The 9,537-nt window shown below is 34.7% G+C and overlaps 1 protein-coding gene across 1 annotated transcript; it reads left to right on the top strand.

Moving 5' to 3' along the window:
* Nucleotides 1-2,531: 2,531 nt before the first annotated feature.
* On the top strand, nt 2,532-7,873 carry LOC114266020 (5'-3' exonuclease family protein). The gene is made up of 5 exons (XM_028206904.2): nt 2,532-3,296; nt 3,906-4,076; nt 5,071-5,305; nt 7,033-7,255; nt 7,376-7,873. The coding sequence occupies exons 1-5, from the start codon at nt 2,877-2,879 to the stop codon at nt 7,482-7,484; spliced, it is 1,158 nt and encodes a 385-aa protein (XP_028062705.2). The 5' UTR covers nt 2,532-2,876; the 3' UTR covers nt 7,485-7,873.
* The last annotated feature ends 1,664 nt before the right edge of the window (nt 7,874-9,537 follow it).

Below are 9,537 nucleotides of genomic sequence, written 5' to 3'. Positions count from 1 at the left end.
TGCCCTATCTGCGCATATCGTTAGACGAATGTGGAGAAGGTTTTTGGATGTCCACGAGCCTGCCGTTTATAGAGTCGGCAAATGTGGAAAACTTGATTTTTGGTATTTGCAAGCCCGCAGTTTCAGGAGTTGGCGAAAGTGGAGAGGGAAAGGTTTTGGGTGTCCATCGCCCCGTCGTTATTAGAGTTAGCAAATGTGAAAATATTTTTTGTATATAAATCTATATATGTATGTATGGTTTTGTGGCTCTTGCTTGGGACGTCATAGCAGATTTACCACCCCGTAGTTGTAGATAAGACTTTGAAACAAAATCATGCATGAAACATTTTTGGATTTTAAATGAGAAAATATGAATTTCATCCTAACTAGTGCATGGCATGATCATATGCATCTCAATTGTTTATATAACTTGTTAATTGAATTTCCTATTGGGCACTAGCTCACCCCAAAACTAACCACCTTTCAGGAATCGATGTTGAGGCGCCATCTAAATAATTGACTTGGGAAAGGATTTTGTATGGGAGTCACAAAAGCTCTCTTTTGATGTTTATGTTTAAGCCTCGGGCTACTTTTGCATGGGAATCTAGACTTCCATTTTTGTGTGTTCAAGGACACTCCTTGAGATGATGTTTTCATTTTTGACTCTTTCTTTACATTATCTCTTGTCTTTTGAATTATTTTTATTTTTTTGGTAGATGTAGACAAACAATGATGTAATCACTAGAATAGTTCAACGGGAAAGAGGTAGTCATGGAATTATTACTAATATTATTATGGATTTACTCTCTTTCTCTCTCTCACTTTTCTATATTGGATGGACCTAAGTGAACATGTTTGATTAAGGTAATTTTCCCGGGGCGTTACAAAACCTGTCAATTCAAACTCAAACAAACCTCTACCTCCTTAGTAGAGATCAAAAAGTTAATTTTGGATTAAAATGGGTTGATGGGCAAAATTGTCATTTTCACAAAAAATGATTTTTGGCTAAAATGGGGATACACAGGAACTTTTGCAAACCTTAAGCATCTCTAAGAAATAAGAAATTATCATTTTATCATCGGGAAGCTTATAAGCACCCGAAGTCTTGGGGTCCATCAAAATTAGGCTGTCTACACCATCTGTCTATTCAAATCTTTTTTTCTTATTTGTTTGATTTTTTTAAACCTATCTATTTAAATCTGTGTCTATCTATCAAAATTATTTTACTGTTTTTAATCTATTTGTTGAAATTCACAAAGCCTATTTTTTTTCCTATATGTTAAAATTTACCAAATAACCTATCTGTTGAAATTCATCAACCCGATTTTCCTATCTATTCAATTTTTGAAATTATTTGTTCAAATTATACCATCGTCTATCTATTTGTTTTAATGTTTTTTTGAACCTATCTGTTTCTTCTTTTATTTATTTCAACGTTCTATCTTTCTTTTTGTCTAAATCACTGTGAGTCTAATTTTCTAAACCTATCAACAAAGCAAATATACATACATATGTATATATAGATAGAGAGAGATGGCAGTGATGGTCTGGTCGATGAGAGAGCATGCCATGACAAAGATGATGACATACCAGGGTTTTTGAAGAGAGATAACGAAGTCGCGAAGGGTGACGTGGAATTCATGGCCGTACTGAGAAAGCACACGAATCTCGTCGCTCTTGGCATACTCCATCAAGCAGATTCGGTGAATCGGTGATCAACCAAACCCTAAAGGGTGTTAATGCTGTGTAGTTCGCTTCTTTCTTAGGCAGATCATCTATGTCTCTCTTAGTTCAATGATGTGAATCGGTGATCACCATTTCGCCTTCAATCTCGCTCTTTCTGTTGCCAGAAGCAAGTTCCATTCTGGCTTCCACATGCATGCTAGAGAGAGATTTGAAGCTGTACAAACAAGAGAGAGATAGATAAGAGAAAGATGGAGAGGAAAAACCAGAAAGAGAGAGGAGAGAGAAGGGTTTAGGGAAATTATGGGTTGAGGAGAGAGAATAGAGGAATGGAAGGGTTTATGAATGGAGAGATAACTTCCAAAATTTGTATAAATAGAGAAACAAACTATCTATTAAATTTTTGGAAAGCGTGTCCTTATGAAGTTAATAATGTCTTTATTGACTTAATAGTTTAGCATGTGGGCTTTTGGATAAAAAAAATTGAAATTTAAATTTGAAATTGAATTTTTGAGCGGAACGTCCTATAAAATAATAGCACACATTTTAATAAATAATATGCTAGCTAGTTACTAAATTGTTTCAATTAAGCACTGATATGGCATATAAGATTGGGGCGTGTTGAGATTAAAATAGTTATAAAAAGATAAAATAAATTTTTCAATCATAAACTAAAATATATGAAAGAAAATAAAAAATTCATTTCCAATAAAACTTTTTATTTTCAAATTAAAATAATAAAAAAATTTAAAAATCAACTCACACCGTAAACGATGTGCGTGGGTTCAGTTGACAGTGAATGGAGACAAGTGCTCCCACTATTGGTGAACAAAATAAAATTTTAAATTTGTTCAAAAAAAATTTTTTTTTTTTAAAATTAATTATTATTATTTGTTCCAAAAAATTTTTTTTTTATAATTATTAAGGTAAAGAAGTCGGTCTGAATTCACCAAGGATCTTCTAGCGTATTTTTTTTTTAAAGTTTTTATATTGTGTGGTTAAAATTTAATGTTAAAAAATTAATGTGACTTATCATTAAATCTCAACCACACAATGCACCACTCTAAAAAAATTTAGAAAAAAAAAAAACTCTAGAGAGGATCCTTGGTCGTCTGAATTTGCCATAGTTGGAAACTGTCAGCAAAGTGGATGAGGGCGTAGTAAAGCTCGAACGAAGGAACGAAACAAACAAACGACTACAGTTTTACAGACCAATGGTGGACATGTTCGAAGCTGCTGTTTTGGCTTCTCAGGTTCGCATCAATCCTCATCCTCTCACTTCCACTTCCATCACCGCTGTCACCGTCCCATCTCTTTCTCTCTTGCCAAGCAATTTAAGGACCACAAGCACAACAACGCCATGGAAATTCAGAGCCGCTGTTGCTGTTTTTTCATCTCCTTCTCCTGGGTCCCTCAATCAAACAGTTGGTGGGCGATCTTTGGAACCCAGCAACGACAAATCTGTAAACAACGGAGAACCAAATGAGAGTCAATGGAAGAAGAAGAAGAGGAGGGTATTCTTCTTGGACGTTAATCCTCTCTGTTACAATGGAAGTACACCCAGCTTACACTCCTTTGCTCATTGGATTTCTCTTTTCTTCTCTCGAGTCAGCCTCACAGACCCTGTCATTGCTGTAAGCTCTCTCTCTCTCTCTCTCTAGATCAATTGCCATATGTTGTACAGTGTACCCTGTAGGCCTTCAGTTTCTTGAAAATTAGTGTATTGTAGTTGAAAAGTTGTTGAAACCTTCAAACTGGGTTTGGAATATTAATAAAATGGGCATATGGAAGTCCCAGAAAAGAATTAAAAAAAAAAAAATGGTTCATGAATTTAGTTAGTGGAAAAGATAAGAAAATGAAAAGAAAATCATTGTTACTACCTTGCTTGATTACCATTCAAACAATTAGGAAAATCAAATATAACGAAAGAATGTGGAAATTACATGGCTAATTATTGACATTGATTCAAGAAATTATAGTAAAAATTATAGGGCACGCACACACACAAAATTATAAAGGTCCAAAACAATTGGATGTATGAGACCCTTTGTCAACGATATAAATGTCTAAATTCTACTGCACACAATCACCCTAAGTCATTAGATTTATCATCTAGCAGCCATATAAAGAATCTCGAAAATATGGTTTTGTATTAAATATTCTGGATATTATATTTCATATTATTAGTTTGTTTGATCTGTTTTTCCTTTTTGTAATCATTTAACTGGAATTTTGGTTTGTAGGTTATTGATGGGGAAAGAGGTAATGAGTATCGCAGGCAATTATTACCTTCATATAAGGCGCATAGGAAAAAATTCTCAAGACAAAATTCAGTGTCACAAAGATTTTCAAAAGTTCCTGTTTGGAGGTCACATCGAGTAGTCATTGATGTGCTCAAGAAATTAAATGTTCCGGTGAGTAAACTTTCTTGTTTACATTTATGTGATGATTCTTATGTATATGGATATCCCTGAACCCCTTATTGGCATCTTAAGTTTCAGGATGTTAGAGCTGGTAATCTGGTATAGCATGCTTTATTAGCTCAAACAAGTACTAAGATTATTATGGTAGGTTTATAAAGCACGTTTCTATGTTTAGGTAAATGAGGTTGTTTGAGTTTGAGGATTTGCAAACTTAAAAATATCTGATGATAGGGGAGAAAGGGAGATATTCACCACTCTGACAAGAATTCCATCCTTATACCTTTTTTTCCCTTTCTTTTGACCACGTATTGGCAACCAGTGGATGCTTGGAGCATAAACTTTTTTTGATTGCTTTTTCATTCGCATGAAACATGTAAAAGAATCTCAACTTAATTCCAGCGACAAGTAATAAGTGAAGGGTCTATATTTCTTATTTTAAACAAAGAAACTTTTGTGCAGTGTCAATTCAAACTTCAAAGTAACTCATGCATATTTTTTATTTTTCAGATAAGAGTTATTTGTCGCTTATTGTAAAAAACAGTATTCATACTCAACGACTAATTTGATGAAGTGCTCAAGTGAAACCCTTATATATATAGGACACAAGAAATGAGATAGTTGGACAATCTGAACCATTCCTAGTGGGGAGATATGGTCTTCAACTCTAAATTGCTGCCTCTGTATACTTTAATTGTCTCCGTATCCATGTGAAAGCATCAGGGAAGATCTATCACATTGACAGGAATGACAGAAAATCCATGCATTGTTTTTCTCCTCGTTGTTCATCCATTCATTTTTTTTTATTCAATGAATGACGCTAATTTGGGCTCAGCATTCCATATGCGTCAGGAATGTTTTTATTCAGTCAACACTTACCATCAAGTCGTTGGGAGAACAAGGACTAAATGTGTTGGATCACTGATGATTTTAGATTTCATAATTTTAGTTTCACTAGGTTTAATATTGAGAATAAAAAGTGATGCAGGTCGTAAAAATTGAAGACCATGAAGCAGATGATGTTGTGGCTACACTTGTTGATGAAGTTTTACAAAGAGGATACCAAGTGGTTGTTGCCTCTCCTGATAAAGATTTCAAGCAACTAATCTCTGAGGATGTGCAAATTGTTATGCCCATGCTTGAGCTTGACCGTTGGTCGTTTTACACCCTAAAGCACTACGTAGCACAGTACAATTGTGATCCATCCTCCGATTTGAGTCTTAGTATGTGACATTCTGGCTTCCTTTTCATGATCATTGATATCATTTCTGAACTTTGCATATGTGGTATTTATGGATTTTTCATTGACTAGCTATAATTTTATTTCCTTACTGAGCCATCCAGGATCTTCTAGAGCTACTTCAAGTGTACTTAATCTACAACCTCTGTATATATCTATTACCTCTTTTCAAAAATTCTTTTTTTGTTTTTTCTTTTTCAATTGGGTGTGGCATTAAGACGGGATATCTTAGCCCAAGAAAGAAAAAGGATGTTAGGAGCATTCAAGAAGAATAAATCCTTTCCTAAAGTGAATTCAAGCTGGTAAATCGTCAATAAGAAAATCTTCAATTTCTCTCCTCTATGGAAAATCGCATTGTCACTGGCCTTTCAAAAAATTCTTATAGTTATTATAAAGGGGATACCATCAAAAGAGACAGTTGGGGAACTCTAACAGGCTCCCTTGCTTCAATTTTTAGCGGTTCACTCTTCCCAACCAATCTCTTCTATTGGCATCCACAATGTGTGTTCTGGCCTAAGAAACATGGACTCAGACACGTGACACGACACAAATACGGTGATATGAAAAATTTCAAAAACTGCAAGACACGTCACGTGGGGACATGCAAAATACATGCTTTTTATATTTATATGTTATCTAGATGAATATTTCATTCAAAATTAATAAAAGATATAATATAACATGAATTTCTAAAGTTTAAAGAATGATAGATTAATTGGTATAAATCACATTTTTTTTCTTTTATGTCTCAATCCTCAATTATTTTGTTCAAACTTAAAATGTGTTTTATGTATGTCTAAGCAATGGATACGTGCATTTTCCAAGTGTCCAAAGTGTGTCAAAGTCTAAAAAAATTTAGAAGTACTAATAGGACAGCCAACATGTGTCAGAAGTGTCTAACAAGTGTCAGTGTCCGACATGTGTCACACTTTTCCAATATTCATTTACAAAGTCTGCTTTTTTTATCTTCCATCAAAAATATACATTTTTGTGCCCCAGAGAATTTTCATTTGAGTCAATTTTTTTTTTTTTTAGATAGACACATTTGAGTCAATTAATTCAGATTAATTGATTTAATTTTTCTTGATTTTAATTCAGTTTGGTACGCTACATTTCTTCCAAGCTTCCAATTGAAATTAAATGTTTAGTCTCTGACCACTGTGCTGGGTAGTCAAGGGGTTTAATGTGCCCGTCCATCTTGAACATGTGATGAGTTTGAATTGCTCAACTTGCAAGAGCAGTGTGGCAGCCTTATGCCTATGGGCCATGCATCTTCTCCCCACTGCCAGGGTGCAGCTAGGAGTTGCCACCTTTATTCACCTAGCAGTGGCAGGTTGATAAAACTAGAAGTGGCTTTACGATTTATAATTTTTGCACTGTTTATGTTTAGTATTTTTTAATTATTTTTTTATTTCTCTTTCTGAACCAAAAATGTATAGACTCTTCATGTTCTTTCCATCCGCGTTGTATTTCTCTTCCCTGTTTACAATTTCTTTATACAGATTACTCAACAAATAACTAGTGCAAATTATTCCTTTGAGCAAGATCCAAGTAAATAATTTGAGTGATTGGACTCGCAACATAAAAGAAGCAAGTAGCAAATAACCATGTTCTGCCTATAGTAACTAATGTTATAAGATTCATGACCTCTCTGATGCTGATGTACTGTGCATTTCGCTTACTTTTCTGAATGAAGTAGTTATTTTGTAGGATGCATAATGGGTGATGAAGTCGATGGAGTTCCTGGGATTCAACATGTAGTTCCTGGTTTTGGTCGAAAGACTGCACTCAAGCTCTTGAAAAAGCACGGTTCATTGGAAAATTTACTAAATGCAGCAGCAGTAAGAACTGTGGGCAGACAATATGCCCAAGATGCCCTTACGAAATATGCTGATTACCTGCGAAGAAATTATGAAGTTCTTTCCTTGAAGAGGTAATGTCTTTCCTCATGGTGCCTTGCGCCATGAAAACTGCTTTGATAGAGTCTTCCATGTAGCTTGTCCTTTGTGTTTGATAATTCCAGTTAATGTCTCTGGATCACACAACCGTACAGGGATGTCAATGTTCGTCTTCAAGAGGAGTGGTTGTCTGATAGAGAAACCTGCAATGATTCGGTTACCTTATCCAACTTCTTAAAGCTGTTGGGAGAACCCCGAAGCTGAATCACCGAAACAGATCCCATTCTTCAAATAGTTAAGCTCCAATATGTCCCCATGTTTTCGACTTCTTTTAAAGATGCATTGAAGATTTAACCTCTTCTCTAAGGTACTAAAGATATTCGTGGTTCATTTCCTGGATCTCCAAGTTGGATTTATGGATCTTTTTATTTTAGTTTTAAATAACCATGCTTCATTGTAAGCTAATGATGTATACACTTGTAGACTTATACTCATTGCTAGCTAAGCTTTAGGAACACTGGATGGCTTTTGCCCCATTGATCAATTAAACTAGTTGAAGAACATGCATTACTGATAGAAGATGAATTGAAAACTTTCTGATTTGTACTTCAAGACTTGTAATAAAGATGCATCGAAGCGGCTTGTCTTGAAAATAGTAACACAGCTTTCACACTAATCTATGTCGTTTCAGTTGATCTGCATTTCTGTGTTGTAGCAGGTCTAGGATCTAATAAAAATATTCATGTATACTGCCAGAAATTTCTGTTTTTGGGACTTACTTTTTCAGTGAAAATTTGGGAGAATATCAAATGCTTCATGGAACCTTACAAGTATTAAGATCATCAGGACAGAAATTTCCATAATGTTGTATTAAGCATGACATTTGTCAGTCCATCATACAGAAGCCATGAGCCAAATCCATGGCTTTTAGCATATGTCTTTATTACAAACACAACTCTTTGCGCTCTTTCGCATAGACTAGCACAGGACCATGTGCAAAAAAGAAAAAAAATAAAACAATTTAAGAAGCAAGTAGCAGTACCTTGTGTCTATAATGTGGAATTTACCACTTCTAATACATTTTATCCGTGTTAAGTTGCGTTTCTTTTTTTCCCCATGTCTTGGGAAACAGGTATTCTATTTCTAAGGCTTTTATTAACAAATCTTTGGCATTCCTAAAACAGCGTCAATAGCTTTTGTTTGTTTAGTCAGTCTGGAGGTCACTAATGTCATCTAGAAAATCCATTTAAAACTAAGTCTGGTTAATTGTACTGTCTGCATATGTATGGAAAATAATTTGCTTGATGCTTTTAGGGACTATTTCCTGTGAAATACCTAATATAATTGTCATGTTCTATGAAAGAACCGTAATTACTTGGAAAATCCGAGTACAGCATACAAACTGCTTGTGGAACCTCATGGTTCATATGGATTAACTATTGAAGATCGAAACTCGGGGCTTCTAAATTGGATTAATTTGAAATTCGGGAGTTCTCTAGCTGACTGTCGATAGTTTGGAGAATCCAACAAAACTTTTGGATAGGAATCAATTGATTTTGAAGTGAATAAAGTGGGTTTTTTTTTTAATTGAATTGAATTGTTACTTCAGAATATTTGTTTAAAGTTATACCATGAATTAAGTGTTTCAAGTTATCTCAAGGAGTCAATTAAGCCCTCTTCCCCCTCCCCACAACAACAACCCCCCCCCCCCCCCTCTCTCTCTCTCTCTCTCTCTCTCTCTAAGTAACCAACATAACAAGCCAAATCTAACTATAAAGACATTGCAGACAAACTAGCTAATCTGGAAGTGAACCAAAAGGAGAGTCTGTTGGTGATTGATCAGCCCCGCCCCAGCTTAGGGTGCTTCTTGTTGCTGATATGGCTGGTGTAGCCTTTTTGAGGGCCTAGTTCCCTCTTGTTTTGTTTTTTATTCTTTATGTGGTATTTGGATAATGAATTTGAGTAGAGATTTGAAACCAATATGAAAAAATGTAAGAAAAATATGAATGTAATAGAAGTTAAATTTTTTCTTTATTTCTCTTGCCTTCTTTCCAAATTTTTACCCAAACGCAACTTTAAAGTTGTATACAATATCCTATCCAAACCCCACTTTTAGTTCCAAAAAAAAAAAAAAAACCCACTTTAATCAGACTCTCGTGCATTGAAAAAAAAAAAAAAAAATCCCACTAAGACATTCATTTGCATATTAACTTAATTGAGTTTCCTAAGCCAAAAAAAAAAAAAAAAAAAACCCAACTTAACAAGCTTGTTAATCGGACTAGGACATCCGTTGTAAACTTTTTAAGCTTAGCATAAA

This window comes from Camellia sinensis, chromosome 3, assembly GCF_055761805.1.
Source record: "Camellia sinensis isolate YWXY chromosome 3, ASM5576180v1, whole genome shotgun sequence".
Lineage (NCBI taxonomy): Eukaryota > Viridiplantae > Streptophyta > Magnoliopsida > Ericales > Theaceae > Camellia > Camellia sinensis.
The sequence above is the reverse complement of the archived record's forward strand: the minus strand, read 5'-3'. Positions and strand labels throughout refer to the sequence as shown.

Bases quoted from the DNA above. Each gene is read 5' to 3' on its own strand.
- LOC114266020 (XM_028206904.2), top strand. From the start codon at position 2,877: ATGGTGGACATGTTCGAAGCTGCTGTTTTGGCTTCTCAGGTTCGCATC. The intron at 4,077-5,070 runs GTGAGTAAACTT...AAAGTGATGCAG, and splicing joins TCAAGAAATTAAATGTTCCG to GTCGTAAAAATTGAAGACCA. The intron at 5,306-7,032 runs GTATGTGACATT...GTTATTTTGTAG, and splicing joins ATCCTCCGATTTGAGTCTTA to GATGCATAATGGGTGATGAA.